Genomic DNA, 16920 nt, shown 5'->3' on the forward strand with positions numbered 1-16920 from the left:
GTTTCCCTGCCTGGAAACCACATCAGAGATCCAGAGATGCCCTTTTTCTGGTGGCCCACTAGTGAAATGCAATCAGCTCAGTAGGTTGAACATTGTTCTGATGACAACTGCTTCTTTCTTAGACAGCGCAAGGATGAGCTGGAACAGAGAATGTCTGCTCTCCAGGAGAGCCGGAGAGAGCTAATGGTCCAGTTAGAAGGTCTCATGAAGCTACTAAAGGTAAGACGTTCAAATAATAAATATTTCCTAGACCTCAGACTACGGCATTTGTAAAAATCTTTCACACATAATGTGCAATGATATTCCAACTACTATATGTGATTAACCGCAAAATATGGCTTCCATCTCACATATAGGATCGTTTCTTAGATACATCAAATGCTAGCAGTCAATTACAGAGCTCATTCTTATCCATTTCCTGGAACCAGACCACTGAGGACCTTCAAAGGACAACTTCTTGGCTTATTTCAAGTTCCTATGTCCTTGAAAATAATTAAACTGGATTTATTTAAGAATATTTTACATTTAATAGCTTCAGTAATTCTGAATAAAGTGAACAGAAGCTAATGTCCAATTCAGAAAATAAGATATAGCCATGAAATCATTTGGGTGGTTATAGTTTTATTAAGAGGAGTCACTTAATTTCAATGAAGTACTTTATCTCATCTGTGTGGCTTTACCAGCAAGTCACATCACCTCAATGAGTCTCAAATGCAAACTGTAAATCAGAATTTGCTCTCTGCAGGTAGTGTTTACTACGATGACCTAGAGAAGGCCTCTGCAGAGTGCTATGATGTTATTTTCACCGGGAAGTAGCTTTCTTCCTTTCATAAATCCCTATTTCCTTCTTCAGTATACTTATTTCGAGTCACAAGTAGACTGGTGACAGCCCATTGGCCACAGTTGGCCCAGTAGGGGTGTCGGTGCTATGTGGTTGTCCTGCCTGACACAGACACCTCTGTGGATTGGAACTGGGACACACCAAGGGCAGGAAATGAAACTTCTGAAGTGTGAGGAAGGCCAGGTCCCTGGGGCAGCTCACCTGTGAGACTGATGTCCATGCCTTCAGCCTTTGGGTCCCCCACATCCCTGACACATCATCATTTACTGTTTCTCCCTTCCTCTTTTTCTTTCCTCTTCTTTTTTCTTTTCTTTCTTTCTCTCTTTCCTCTTCTTTCCTTCCTGTATTTTATTTATTTAGCAAATACTTGTTGAAACCTATTGTGTCCTGGCACAGATATAACTGTTACACTTCTTCCTTTTGTTTTCTCTGCTCTTTTTTTTTTTTTTTTTTTTATTGCTTTGTCAACTTTTCCTGCCATCAGTGTTGGGAATGCTTTATCGCCACAAAACAAAATCTCTTTTTCAGTGTATTAGACAAGTGAAGGGTAGAACTCAGGTTTTTTTTTTTGTACTATATGTATTAAGACAGGACTAGATAACTAATAACTTCTTACTGTTTCTGCCCTATTATCTCATTTTATTATCAGAAAAGCTCTTTCTGCTTTCTTTTCAAATATGCCAAATGAAGAGGGTTGATCTCATCTTTCCCTTCACTGAATGACAGGAAACCTTGAAAACAGCACCCTGCTTACATTCCTATGGCTTCTGTCACCGTAGTGATGGGATAGAGGTCTATTTACTACCCACCATCTTGGCATCCACCTAGCTAAACAAACACAGTCTATTATTATATCAGGGTGTACAAACACCAGGAGAGAGGGATAGACCATGTTGAAAGATGGATGGACATAGGGAGAAAAGAGATGGTCTTTCTGAAACACCTAAATAGCCGTGGAACTCAAAGTCACCGAGGTGGGAGAGGCTACCATCAAAGCCATGTTGATGTTTCCCCCACCTTGCATTCCCTCACACTGTATACATGCTCTTACTGGAACCCTGGGTAACCTAACTATTATTGATTCAATCTTTCTGTAGGAAGAAGAACTGAAGCAGGGAGTAAGTTATGTTCCCTACTGCAGGTCTTAACTAACTGTGGAGGGGCCTGCCATCCTGCTGTTTTTCTCATTGCTTTTGCCTCTAATGTATGTTCATGCTTCAGTTTGGAAAGAGAAAAAAATCATACTAATTTGCTTCCTTTTCAATGTAGTGCTTGAATGGACACATATAAAATTTAGCATTTTTTATAACTATTACTACTGTCAGCATCAAAACGAGAGCTATTACATCTTTTAGAAGAGGGAAAAAATTGTCATTTGTTGGAAAGTTTGTAGATCTCCAGTGATCTAAGTTTCAAACCAGTCTCATGTTTTTCTGAGTTGTTGATCAGACCCTTTTCCTAATAGAGAGACACCCACCACAGCCACTAAAGTCACACTAGGAAAAACCCACAGCACTCCAGCTAACCTCTACATCCTCTCGTGCTGTGACCATTTAGTTCAGTTTCCATTTTACTGGAAAGGCATGGGACCTCTTTGTATAAAAGTTTGCCAATTGCATCTCTTTTCATTGCATAATTATTGAGCTCTGTCCCCCTGCCTCCATCACCAAAATGTGTTCAATCTAAGACAAACACTGTACTCAGCAACTGCTCACTTCCCGTTGTTTAGTTCTTGCAAGCAGAATCCCTACCATTGGTTCATAATAATCTTGAAATAGGTAACTTTCAGCCTTTCTATCATAACCAAGAACCTTTCTGCTCTGGGAGTTCACAAGGCCCTTATGTACATCTTCTCTGGAGGCAGGAACATTGTGACTCTCTTACTCTAGTCTAAACTGGAACCCTACAGCTGACCCTGTGGTCAGGTTCAGAGCCAGCAGGGGGAGTAGCATACTCAAAAAATAACAATAACAAAATAGAAGCAAAATAACAGCAGCTTTCATTTCAAGTGCATGTACCAAGCTGTGTATGACAATATATCCCACTTGCTAGTATTACCAGGAAGTTTCACATTATTTCCATGGATCGATTAGCACCACAGCCTGTCCGATTTGAACGTACCTTTTATTCTTCTGTATTCTCTTTCCTATTATTCATTGTGTGTGTTTGTGTGTAACAAAGAATGTTTGCAAAATGCTGGACACATTTTTGCCCTTCATTCCCATGGTCTGTAAAAAAGGAAAGTGTAAAACTAATCTGTAATGTCAGACAATAAAGACAATGTATTACACTATTTTGTATTTTGTGAAAAAAATTACTTTACTAAAGTCAAATTTGAATGAGAGACAGTCCCCCCGGTGAAGGACGCACATGTATAACCTGTATAATTGCCCATAAAGGCACACACGGGGTATTGCTATTGTACTTCCAACATACTTAGATCATGGTAGAGAAAAATGCCTTGCTGTGCTGCTTCTCTTTGCAAACAGCCTCTTTTCTTTCCTGTCTCTGACTTAGCATGTGCACAGAAAAAGGAAAAAAGGCTCAACTATAACCTTCTTCCACCTAGTAGAGAGAGAGAGGGCAATCATCCTAGAGTCAGCCAGCCTTGCTTGAGCCATTTCCTTCATGGACCCCTTTCCTGCCTCTTCCCAGGCCACCCGTTCTGGAAAAGCTCAGTGGACCAGGAGGTTCACAAAGCATGGCAGCACCTATAGAGTATTACTGCCTCCTTTCCTTCCAGCTCCTTCCACGGAGCCCTCCACGGCTCTGCATCTCTGCACGGCAGCCCTCAGTTGAGTAGTGCTGCAGAGATTCTAAAGGGCCCCTTACTGGCAACACCCAGATAGATGTATACTCAAGTCTCTTCTCGAAAAGGACCCCAGGTAGCTTACAACTAGAGATGTCAACAGTAACTTTATAAAATAAATCTAGAAAAATCAGAAACTGAAAAACAGAAAATGCAAATATGCTAATCATAAGGGACAAGAGTGTTCCTCTTAGCTTTTTGGCAAGGAGGCAAAAAAAAAGAAAAGAAAAAGAAAGAAAGAAAAGAAAAGAAAAGAAAAGAAAAGAAAAGAAAAGAAAAGAAAAGAAAAGATATAATTGGTGGTTTTATCAGAACAAAAATGCCAGTTCTCAGGGGATCAAAATTTCTGTTGGCATAAAATATAAAAAGGAAGTCTTCACTCAGAGCTTTAGAGAAGGAGCGCTAAATAATAAAACAGACAAATGCAGCAGCAAATGTCAAGTGGCTGATTATAATACTGACCTTCACTCAAAATTAAAGACAGAACCCTATATGTCCCAATCCTGAACAGGCAGTTCTACAAGGAAATGAACATATGCCGTCCAAATATATAAACTTCCTTTGGTATGACATGATCTAAGGAGAGAATTTAGAGGTTTTAGTCTGGCGTCTGCTTCTAAATTCTGTTTTTATTTATGAGCCTTACCCCTTTGGGGACATTCTCTTTGTAAAATCAAATTTAAGACACTGCGCACAACAAATTGTGCTTGATTTAATAACCTCTACTTGCTTTATCATAAGTCTGTGTGGTTCAATGTATTTTATTATACTGGTATATATAATTCCTACTTATACTGTTTCTTGTTAGAGGTAATGCATGAATTTATTCCCCTTGAGGAGAGAACATGAATTTTAAAAAAATAGTGCCTGTAATATAATATGATGATTATGGTATCATAAGCAATAAATTTTTTTTTTACAAAACTTGCATCCAAATTATCCTACCCTCTTTCTTCTTTGTGTATTTTTAAGATTTATTGAAGGAACCATAAAAAGAACACTCATAAAAAGTTTAATAATGAAGGCAGCTGGGGGATAATTGCAATGACAGTATGTTTCAGAGTTTCTGGTAGACTTCCAGTTCCAAATATCACGTCCCAATCTAAAACCAGATATCCTGACTTTGAGTTCAGAACGTAAGGTCTCAATAAAATTTCTTGTAGAGGGATCAGTGGTGTTAGACCTGATTATAGGGATTCCCACTCTTTGCTCACACCTGTAAAATCTTAAGTAAGTCCATTAACTTCCTGGTAATTTATTTCAAACATACTGATAATACATGGCTCACAGGACTGTTGCATAGATTTTCAAAGGTAATGGATGTGAAAACACTTTTTGAAATACTATGTGCATGTCAGATATTAGTATGAAATTATGTATATATGTATACACATCTGAGAATACGTAAACTTTTCTGACTTGATCCGTATTTTACACACACACACACACACACACACACACACACACATTCATTTCTCCTCCTTCTCATTAACTAAGCATCTCAGTCAGAGAAGGAACGTGAAGCATTTCAGATTGCACCTCCTGGCCCCATTCTCTTCTCTCTTTACAACTGGAGCCCAGCTAATCAGGAAGTCCTGGTTGTTTAGGCTCCTATTTTTCCCAAACACATTGTTTGGAATATGAGCAGTTCACCTTCCTGTATTTCCCTTGCTTGTCTTCCCAGGTGGGGACCCTGTGGAGTGGTGACACAATCAAAAGTGGGATGGGATGGTGGAGTGGAATTCACATCATAAATAATCAACTGTGATATTAGGACGACATCTACCATTCAAAACATACCCTCTCAGCCTCTCCTGCTCTCTCTCACAACCTTTTTTAAAATTAGGGATTCAGGGATCCCTGGGTGGCTCAGTGGGTGAGAGTCTTGCCAGGGTCCTGGGATCAAGTCCTGTACCAGGCTCCCCGCAGGGAGCCTGCTTCTCCCTCTGCTTATGTCTCTGCCTCTCTCTGTGTGTCCCTCGTGAGTAAATAAATAAATAAATAAATTTAAATAGGGATTCATCAGTAAATTCTAGGAAAGTAACAATTATTTCTCAACTTAAAAATTATTTCTCTAACCTTAGCAGATGACCATCTAGTTCAAATCTAGCCCCTCTCATGACATCAGAGATGCCCAAACCTGGCACCGCCACCTCACTAGCCTCAGTCCCCTCCATTCCCTGCAATGTTCCTGGTGCATTCACCGTCCTGGCCTCTTCACCGCATCTGCAATACCCCTCACTCTTCCCTTCCCTTGCTCATGACACTCTGAAGCCTGGAATGTTCTTCTCTCCTTGCGATACATCCTCTCTTCTGCCCAGAAATCTCCACTATTAAGACCGAAGTCAAGTGCTGCCTCCTGCCTGACCTGTCAGAATTAGTCACCTCATCTGTATCCCCACAGCACTATGGACACAGCAACCCCATGATGATAGTCAGTGAATGTGTATTGGAAGAAAGGATGAAAAGAGGGTTGCATGTGGCTAAACACTGCTTTACTGCACCTTATGAGGCTTCTAAGAAAAACCAGGCAGACTGGGCTGTGTTCCCAGGCAAACCTGAGAGGCAGACTTTTCAGAGGGGGGAGAGGGGTGCACTCCCCTCTCCTGGTCATCTGCTCAGCCGCATCTCCAGCAGCAATTACACGTTTGGTCCTTTCCCTGAAGCCTCCCTCCTTTCTGGTGCTGAGTAGAAACCAAAATACTTCCTGGAAAAAATCAGAAAATGTATGGATCTTGTCAGACTTCTTAAAAATTGATACAACAGCAGGTTGAGTGGACCCAGAGGATGGAGTGCAGAAATGAATTTTTCATTTATTCACTAGGAAGTGAGCTATTTTAAATTTGCCAAGTATGATGTATGTTTTCCTTTTTCCATAAATCAACTCTCCTCTCAGGAATTTTAGATCTATATATTGATCTGCATGGACCATTGTCCCTTAAGTCTTCTCTCCATTAATCATCAAGTAATTTCCAGGAAAGGATGTTCACAGAGATTACTCCCTCTAGCTCCTTGAAAGTTGTTAGCAGATAGCCATACTTCATAGCCAGGCCAAGAGGCCACCATTCTACAGCGGTCACTACCTGACCTGAAAATGACACTCAGTGATATCTCCACTGATCTGCCCCAATGCCAAGAGGCAATTGCCCTTTCCCAGTGACCCTACAGAAAGTACAGAAAGGAAGGCCAGAGATGGCATTCCCAGGAGCAGGTCCCTGGAAGGTACCATGCATCAAACTGGACAAGGTCTGGACAAAGAGACATGTTCACCCAGGGAGCCAGGGTCTTCTCCCCACCCCCGGGTCTGGACATGCCTTGGGAGATGGGAGTTGCAGGGAAGATGCCACTGAATCTTGTCTCCAGCACAGAATCTCCACTTAAGTTCTTCACATAACCAGACTGCTTGAAATTGCACCAATTAGAGATTCATTTAGGAGATGTTGACTATCAGTCATTCGCACATTGGTGTAATTTAGATTCAGTCCACTGTTTTTCCCTTAACACATAACTATAGTCAATTATTTTTCTCTTAATACAGAACCACTAATGGGAGTTTTGAAGAAAGGAAGCAGGCAGAAAGAAGTAGGGAAAATTGACTGTGGAGACCAAGCATTATTGAGCAGAGAGAGGACTGGAAATGTCTCAAACACAGTTAGCAAGAGAGCTCAGGGCATGAGGAGAAGGGAGGAGTGTTGCCAGAGGTAGGAGATGACAGACGGGAAGCTTAGAAGGGCCAGGTTAGTGCCCAAAGGGGAGGGGGCAGCCCCCCGAGCACCCTGTACTGGACACCTGGATGGAACAGGTGCAACGGAGCAGCTATGTGATGCAGCCCCAGGATAACCATTAAGATACTGAAACACAGACCTGCAGCCCCACATCTGAAATCACTGGTTCCCGATATGTCCCAGGACTTCGAATCTCTCAGGTTTTAGAAAGGCAGTACAGCGCAGATACCATATGCGGTACAGCCTCACATCAGTTATGAAATCACCTCTGCTGCTTTTTGGATTTCAAGTTTGCAGATAAGGGATTTGCACCTGTACTTCTATACTGACCACGGGCTCTTGCTCCACTGGGGCACTTACACTGTGCCCCGAGACCCAGCAACGGAAAGGTATTTTCCTGCCCAGCCGGAAGCCCTACACAACTACTCCAGCACCACTGGCGGGTGGGTCCAGGCCCTGCGCCTTTTCAGCCTTCAGGCTGCTAAACCCTTCTCCCATAGCGAAGCCTGTGGTAGGTGGTCACAGTGCTTCAACCTCAGAAGTGGCTGTGGTGCTGTGGGAAAGCCCTGAGCTTGTAGACGTGAGGCTAAAGATCCAGTTTATCTCTGCTATTCTCTAGCTCAGAGGACTTGGGAAACTCACTTACACCTCTGAGCCTCAGTTTGCTAAGCTGGAAAATGGGAATATAAGACTGTTGAGTGGGAGGATTAAGTAAAATAGTTGGGGTTAAAGTGCCTTAGAGACTGCAAATTGCTATTCAAATATAAGTGACTATCATTCTTAGCACCAATAACAAGAATGAAACCAAACAGTCTATATAGAAGTGCTTTGTCCACTGTAAAGTACATAGAAAAGTGGAGTTGTAGGATTATCATGAACTCCCTACCCCAGAAGAGGTACCCAGAGTTGAGGGGGTAACCTAACTGTGTAGCCAAGAGGAGCCTCCTTCTTTCAACCCCCCTGTCCATTTCCCATCCCAATCCCTCCTCCCTGCTGTGAAACTGGTCCTGGGTAAAGAGGACAGGTAAGAAAGGGCAAGGAGCCCTGCTGATGGCCCTGCCTGGAGAATGTGCACAGGATGGGTTGCCAGGGGGAGGCAGCCCTCAGGGCTGCAGAACTCCTTTGAGGCACCCCCCCAGCATCCCAGGCTCTCCCGCTCCAACTCCAGAGCAATCCTTTTCACCTTTCTCTGAGCATTTGGACTCACAACTGCACATTTAGATGCCTCTACAGTAGGCCATGGAGAGAAATCAAATCAGTGGGGGTGCCCATGAAAATCCTACTACATGGCAAAGCATGATGCAAAGGTGAAGTCATTTCTTACTGGCAAGGGGAGCAGGGGGATACCATGGTAGCTCAGAAAGCAGAGGTTTCGTGGTTAATGAGACCAAGCTGCCAAAGTCTGCTGGGGGGAACCAGACCTGTCCTTGAGCAGGCTGGGCCAACGGGCTGCAAAGCATCATGCAAGCAGGCACACTTCTCTTCCCTGGGCCCGGACAGACCATTTAAGGTACTGTTGAGAGTGAAAGAGTGGCATCCCCAGCCCACATGAGTTCTTTGCTCTGCTCTGTTCTGTTTTGCTTCATTTTTAATCTAGATTTTTCTCAATTTATAAGATTTGACTTTTTATGTGTGATGCTGAGCGCCAGAAAGCTAACAGCATGGCATTTTACAGGAGTTATGTTGTGTGTTTTAACTGCAAGCAGCTGACCCCACACCACAGTCCAAATCGAATATTCCAGAGCACTTCTCCCATGGTGCACGTCCCTGGGTCTGAATGGGTTGATGCTAAATCTCCCTGGGCCTTGCTATGGAAGAGTCCTCTCTTTCCCTGGCCGGACCCAACAAACTGGAATGGAGTTTACGTGAACACCCAATCTTCGAGTATGCACTGGAGGGTGGCCTTGCATTTTTTTACTCCGACTGACTTCCTTTGTAAACTAATCATTATAACCCAGAAACTGTTTCCAAGAAACCTCATTCTAGAGACAGAGCTGTGAAATTCAAGGTGTGAATGGTTTCATGCCGAGGACTATATGTAGTAAATGGCTTTTAGTTGCTTTCTACTTTTTTTCTTTACTCACTTTTAAATCCCACTGTTCTTACTGCTAAAATGACTGCTTTGTCACAACGAGAAGGACATTTCCTGCAGGAAACAGTAGCCAAAAATTAGAAACCAAGGATTCTTTTTTTTTGTCTTCCGTATTTGAATCCCTGACTCAGAGCAATTAGACAAAATGAACTTTTACCAAAAAAATGGGGATAAAGCCATTTATACCTCATTTGATTCTTCATTTGAGACTCAGTATGCACGCTCTTACATGACATGACCCTGCCTATAAATTAGCCTCTAAAGATCATGCCAAGGCAGGCCGAAACTTTAGGAATTATATAAGCCACATCCGTCCCCCAAAGTCTCCTAGTTTATATTTCAAACTTTGTTCTAAAGTGTCTTTTTATTCTATGCAGAACTTCCTTCAGGAGGAAACAGACACACCTTGTAATCATCACAGCTTAACAGTAGCCTCATGACAGGGGCACACATCTCATATATGACAGAACAGGGCTCTACTAATATTCTTAACTTTCAACATGTAACCAAAAGTCCAGATTATAGACAATAAAGTTCTGAATTACCTCCTGCAACTCAGGACTAGGATGACCGGCTCAATCACCTAGGATGTCCTCCAGCTGAGGGGGTGGAGGGTGAGGGGGGCGCTTGGGGGAGATCTCACTGTTACTGTTGTTGGCTTCGGACTGGGGCTTTGGGAAAACAAATTAACGGGTCGCATTGTCTCTCCAGACCCAGGGGGCAGGCTCTCCTCGCTCGTCCCCCAGCCACACCATCAGCAGGCCCATCCCCATGCCTGTGCGGTCCGCCTCGGCCTGCTCCAGCCCGGCCCACACGCCCCAGGACTCCCTCACCGGGGTAGGGGGAGACGTTCAGGAGGCCTTTGCACAAAGTAAGTGGGGGGGCGCTCTTTGTCGTTCTGCTCTTCCACAGGGCCGATAGGACACCACGGTGTGTAGGTTGGCTCGAGCTGCCAGAGCCACAGTGTGGACATGCCAGCACAGTCCTCGTGGCAGCCTGGCCCAAGAGCTGTTCTAGAATTCCCGAGACTGATCTCTTTCTCACATGACCATCTCATCTTCTTGAGCTTCTGTTGCCCAGCTCCATTTTTATAGGAGTCTTTGCTCATTAAGGGAAGGGAAACCCTTTCACCGATAGCTCAGGCCACTTTATAAATGTAATAATCCACTTTCAAATTCTGAAAGATCTTATTTCCTACCTTCTTCCCTTTATGTTAAAGCCAACTCACGGTTGAGGTTAAACAGCCCCAACTGAGGTGGGATGCAGCCCTGCGGTGATCAAGCAGGGCGTTTCACAGCCGCCCTAAGAGTTGAAGCATCGCCTCTGTAACAGGGGCCAGGAGGTCCAGCCTCCTTGGTTAATGCCAGAGGGTGATAAATAGAACAGAATTCTCCCACCTGCTGCCTCTTCCATTCACACGCCAAGGATGGGGGTAGGGTCCTCAAGGCAAGTGATCTTACTCATTTGGAAATATATTTTAATCCTTTTAAAACTTTTTCTTGCCGTGACTTTTTAAATTTACAGAAAGTTCGACCAAAAAAAAAATGTGTATATATATATATATATATATATATATATATATATATATATATATATATCTGCCTGCAGACCATCACCCCGCCAATCTCATTCCCAAACGGTCTTTAGCCATTTTTTAACTTATATATAATTTTTTCTCAATTTTTTATTTATACATAATTGCATATGTTTATGTGTGTTTTTATAAACACCTACTCTTCTTTTTCACACAAACAAGACCAAATGCTTTGCATTTTGATATGCAATTTGCATTTTCTGTAAGTTAACAATATATCATGAACATCCTTCTAGGTCCTCACATATAGCTGTAAGGAAAAGGGAGATATATTTAATGACGAGTTTTAAGGCAAAAATAAATAAATAAATGAATTCAAAAAACAAAAAATAGACTGGGGAAAACACTTCCAGCATATGCGGCAAACGAGTTTCACAATTTCAGCTACACATAAAGCATATAGAGATCGTTAAGAAAAAGACATTCCTAAAACAGAAATAGGTGAAGTTTAGGGACAGAAGAAGTATTATAAATTGCCAACAAAGATATAAAAAGAAGCCCAGTCTCACAAATTGCTGTAGAAATACAAATATCACCTCTTGCCTCACAGATTTAAAAATTTTTTAACATTAATAAAGAGTGTGAGGAAAGAGACACTGTTATGCATTCTGTATGGAGCATAAAATATTTCATTTTAAAGGAAGAGAATGATGTACTCTCCACTATGAGGAAAAAGGAAAGATCTATAATAGGTCTTTTTCTTCTGAAAAAGAAAATAGGTTATACAAAATAACCTTTTAAAAAAGTTTTCAAAGAAAAAAAAGTCCTTTCTCTAAATCTCATCTTGAAATTTACAGTATTTTTAATCAAATAGAGTTTTAAATTATAATTGTTTTATCTGACTCCTTTGATTTTTTAAATGTACATGTATTTATTATTTTACTTGCTGAGTTTTACTTTCTGTGAAATTACTGTATGAACCGTGGTGGCCTATCAACAGCCCCTAGCTCATAAAGAGTTCGTGCTACTTAAGTTCATCTGCAAGTCAGGTGTTTGGAATCTTGAGCCCTTTTTCCCAAAGATGTTATGGGGCCAAGCCTTCTGTTCCATTTCTACCTCACACCCAAGCCAGCCTGCAGATACCCATCTAACGCCTCATGTGCCTGAAACATCATCGTAAGCTTCGTCTACCATGAAGGAGTGTAGTCTAAGTTACAATTCAGAGTACCAGGCATACATCTTCTGCCCAGGTCTTGAGCAGGTTCAAGAATCCCCACCACTGTTCCATGCTCTGGGGCATTTGATGCCTAGGGTTCCTACTCCCCAGAGATACCTCAAATAGTAGGGGAACTCTGGAAGCTCTGATGAGACAGAGGCCATGAGGATGGAGATCAAACTCCCATGTGCTCAGCCACCGGGTCATGGCTGAAACTGTAGCAGCAGCTGGCAAGGTGCAGTTCTCTGGGCAAAACCAGACCTTACATCTGTGTCAGTTTTTCTAAGAAAGGTACCCAGAGATATTATTTTGCCTGGGACCCTCCCAGTTTGTGCCAGGTCACCCAGTCTTGTTATCATGTCACCCCCTTTCACTTGCAAACTTGTCCCAATTTGTATAATAAATGAACCCCTCCTTCATCAGTGGCCATGTCTTCTTACATCAGAGGCCACTGTCCTAAGTACACGGTATTTTTTCAGAAAGTGAACCAAAGCACTTCTGAAAAGGAGAAGTCTTGGAAGTTTTCTTTCTTCAGGATATCAATATAAGTGGTAAATTGCATAAAAATTTGGGGAAAAAATAAGAAAAGCTGTGATTTTTTTCAAATGATCATTTCTTCTTCACTCAAGGTTCAAGAAGAAATTTAAGAAATGACTTACTAGTAGCAGCAGATTCTATCACTAACACCATGTCCTCTCTCGTGAAAGAGCTGAATTCTGGTGAGTTCCTGGTCCCCTCTCATTTGTCTGCTCATTTCAGAGGGACCCATAACTGCTAGGGGCCTCTTTTAGAGATCTCCTCATTGTCAAATAGAAAAAGATATTTTAGGGCACCTGGGTGGCTCAGCCAGTTAAGCATCTGACCTCAGCTCAGGTCATGATCTTGGGGTCCTGGGATCAAGTCCCACAGGGGCTCCTTGCTCAGCAGGGAACCTGCTCCTCCCTCTGCCACTCCCCCTGCTTGTGTGCTCTCTATCAAATAAATAAATAAAATATTTTTTAAAAAAGAAAGAAAAAGATATTTTAAAGATGAAGATTTTTTTTGGTATATTCAGCTTTTTAGTACTGTTTATATTTTGCTGATGAGAAGAATATTAATACATGAGCCAATGTAGAAAGTTTGAAAAATGTAGGGGGAAATAAAAGCACTAAAATTGACCTGTGATTCTGGTTTTATAATATCTAGTCTTTGTAACTTGTAATACTGTGATCCAAAGTGACATGATACTAAAGTTATTTTATAAGGTCAAATGTTTTATTTATTCATTTAAACTCTGTTCATTTGAAATGCATTGCTACTTGAATGAGGCTAAATTGCAATTTACCTTTGCAATATGTCCAAAGAAAGATCTGCCCAGAAAATAAAGAGCATGACATTGAGAGAGACTCTCTTTATTCTGATAATACTACACAGAGTCTTTAAAATTTTAATAGCATGAATCTGCAAATAATTATCTTACTGGTACATCTCATCTGTTCCTTCAGCCTACCTTGCAAGATACTTGTCTGACAGGACTCTGGTTACAAAGTTTGAGATTATAACAATGTATAATCTCAAATATACAATAAATATTAAAATAAATAAAGCCGGGATCCCTGGGTGGTGCAGTGGTTTGGCGCCTGCCTTTGGCCCAGGGCGCGATCCTGGAGACCCGGGATCGAGTCCCGCGTCGGGCTCCCCGTGCATGGAGCCTGCTTCTCCCTCTGCCTGTGTCTCTGCCCCTCTCTCTCTGTGTGTGTGACTATCATTAAAAAAAAAAAAAAAATCCTAATGGCTTTTCAGCCCTAAATTTAAAAAAAAAAATAAAATAAAATAAAATAAAATAAAATAAAGCCAATATTAGAAATAAATAGAATAGAAATTAATAAATAAAACCAATATTAGAAAAAAATCCTGGATTTAGGTTTCTTAAAGCCTCTATAATAAGAATTAAAGTAATGAAGATTTTTGCTGCTAGGCTAGATTAAGATTACCAAACAGGATAAAAATGGCAGTATTAATACATCACGATTAGTGGCATGCCCAAGTGCATGATGACTAAAATGTTACTCTTATTGTGGAAGCTTCAAGTACTATTCATTTATATTCACAATACTTTGAGATATTAAGTGAATATAATATTTTAGGCTTGTATTTCCTAAATTAAAGTAATATTAAACAAAAGTAAGGGCAGTCCTAGTGAAGGCTTTTGTAGAGAGGGTTGAAACAGAAGTGTTAAGAAATTAAGTCAGTCAAGACGCAAAAATTCCTCATGATAAGATTGAGATTAAAAAAAAGACATACTGTATACCCAATGATCTTCTAGAAATTCATGTCAGTATCAAATGTCATTTTGGGAAAAAAAATAATAATAAATTCACCTGACTTATGTCCAATAACTAGTTAATATTTTATACAGCACAGGTTGACTTATGTTAAGCCCAGCCCTTTATTTGCCAGTCATAAAAAAAAATCTAAGTAGTTCTTCATTTCTTCAATCATACTTAATAGAGGTGGGGAGTGAAACAGAGAGCAACGTGGATTCTGAATTTGCACGGACTCAGTTTGAGGATCTGGTCCCATCGCCAACCTCTGAAAAGGCTTTTCTAGCGCAAATCCACGCCCGGAAACCTGGGTACCTCCACAGTGGTGCTACCCCCAGCACCATGCGCAGCGATGGGTGAGTATCTTCTGTGCAAGGACATTTCTCAGTAACAGAACACTCCATAGGAAATACAGGAAAATAAAAACATGGTTGCTTCATTTTTTATTTTGGAAAGGGGTCATATAGTTTCCTTATTTGCCAGAAGAGGTAGGAGGGTGCTACATAGTGAGAGGTGACGTCCCCCCCCCCCCCCCCCCCACATATCTGCTATATCCAGAATAGCAGTAACCAAAACCAACCAGTGCCTGTTGAGAGCCTGGCTCACCCAAGGCACGGTGCTAGCTGTGTACAAAATAGTATTTAAAAAATCACTCTCTGCCTTCCCAGGATTCACAGGCCCGTTCAGAAAGAAGTCATTCCATCTTCTAAATGTGCTGTATTTGCCCTTAGAGGACCAGGTGATATTAGAGAGGCCTCTATTCAGAATGGGTATAAACAACATTATATAAGCAGCAGGAATTGAAATAAGTAAATGTCTAAAACCTCATTATAAAGAAACGCAATCCGGTTGACTCGTTGCATTTGTATAAATCTGACCTTTGAGAGGCATTTTGCAAGAGAGTTCATCCAATTAGGCTTCTGTAGCTTGACAGCAGCAGAATCAGTGACGTCCCCTCCAGACTTCCTGTGTCCCTGGATCAGCTCACACCCCACGTCAACAGGCCTAGGAAACCAAAGCTGAGAAACAAAGCAAGAGGAACCAGGCTGGACTTGCCTGAGCCCAGCAGGGGAGCCTTCAAGAGAGCAGGGGCTCAGGCAGCTGTTAGAAACATGGCCAGAGAGGCTCACCAGAGGGTTGCAGAGGGGTTCACTGAGCATTAAAAACTAGGAAGGTGATGGTGCTTAATGTAAAAAAAAATGCTGCAGACTAGTCTACAAAAATAAACTGGCCATTTTCAGGACCCAAAGAAGAAACTAACCAGAGGCCTTTCTGGTGTTTTGGATCTCCATCCAAGTAGTAAGTAGACTAGTAATAATAGGGAACTATAAATAGATGTGGTTGGAAAGCGAGTAGTGAAAAGGCAGGCTGAGAGATCAAAACAAAACAGTTCTAACATAATTTTAAATAGCAGTAGGCTGCTGCTTTTAACTTTAGTTTGCTTTCTTGTCCTTTCCTCTATAATTTAGAATTATTTGATTTGTTAGTTATTCAAAATGGTGAATTGTCATCAGTTTAGTCTGGAAAATACCTGTTTGACTTTTTATAATGAGGCATTAACATGTGGTTACCTAAAATGTTCTCGTTCTAATCCAAAAATCCAAGAGTGTATCTAAATCTACCCCCACTCCACTGTCCCTGGTATGCTGATGGCAGTACCAGCCACCAGCACAGACTGGGGAATTGGGGAGGGAAAGTTCACAACGGCCTCACAGACCTATTTAGGCTGGCCCCAAACCTCTAAAAATAATGAGAACATGTCGTACAGATATAAATAAACATGAACAATGGCATTAAGTTCCAACCCAGAAATTTCTACTTGACCACTCTCTTCACTTTAGGAGATATTTTAATATCTGTACTATCTAAACATGTACTGAGTTTTACCCTGAGAATATTTTAGTCATATGACTTAGGTAGTAAATTTATGTTTAGTCTCAGGAAGGGTTTTTATAAACTGGGATGGATAGATGCAAATAGAGTCACACATTAGTGAAGGAGATCATTCTTAGCCATTTGTGTAATGATAGAATTGAACAACTTAAGGGGATTTCTTAGATTCACAGCTAGTATAAATTTTTAAGATCAAGAGCTATGGGTTCAAGTATTACTTTCCTGACACTGATGAGCTGATATTCTAAGATTTATTCTACTGTAAAAATAAAGTGCATGGGAAAAATAAAAATAAAAAAAATAAAGTGCATAGGTGCATGTGCCTACATATGTGCAAAACACAAAGGGGGTTACATTATGAACAAGTGTCCTTAATCGTTATTTCACTAGAGGGCTCACTTTCCTTATAGAAAGTGTTCTTGGATTCTATTAAAAAAAAAAAAACACATATTGGGAAAACTATATCCTTTCAAAAGATAAGGCTGCTTCTTTTAAGCCTGACAAACA

The 16920-nt window shown here is 41.2% G+C and overlaps 1 protein-coding gene across 23 annotated transcripts in view; it reads left to right on the forward strand.

The window, feature by feature from the left end:
- DTNA (dystrobrevin alpha) overlaps window positions 1-16920 on the forward strand; it is a 356943-nt gene that overhangs the window by 330766 nt on the left and 9257 nt on the right. For 15 of the 23 annotated variants that reach the window (XM_041746612.1, XM_041746639.1, XM_041746631.1 and 12 more), the window contains 5 exons: window positions 123-219; window positions 1939-1959; window positions 10179-10338; window positions 12847-12936; window positions 14708-14876. In XM_041746612.1, the coding sequence (XP_041602546.1) occupies window positions 123-219; window positions 1939-1959; window positions 10179-10338; window positions 12847-12936; window positions 14708-14876 (537 nt within the window). Of the gene's footprint in view, window positions 1-122; window positions 220-1938; window positions 3135-10178; window positions 10339-12846; window positions 12937-14707; window positions 14877-16920 lie in introns of those variants that run through there. The other 8 variants (XM_041746686.1, XM_041746648.1, XM_041746714.1 and 5 more) reach the window with 2 other exon arrangements.

This window comes from Vulpes lagopus, chromosome 1, assembly GCF_018345385.1.
Source record: "Vulpes lagopus strain Blue_001 chromosome 1, ASM1834538v1, whole genome shotgun sequence".
Lineage (NCBI taxonomy): Eukaryota > Metazoa > Chordata > Mammalia > Carnivora > Canidae > Vulpes > Vulpes lagopus.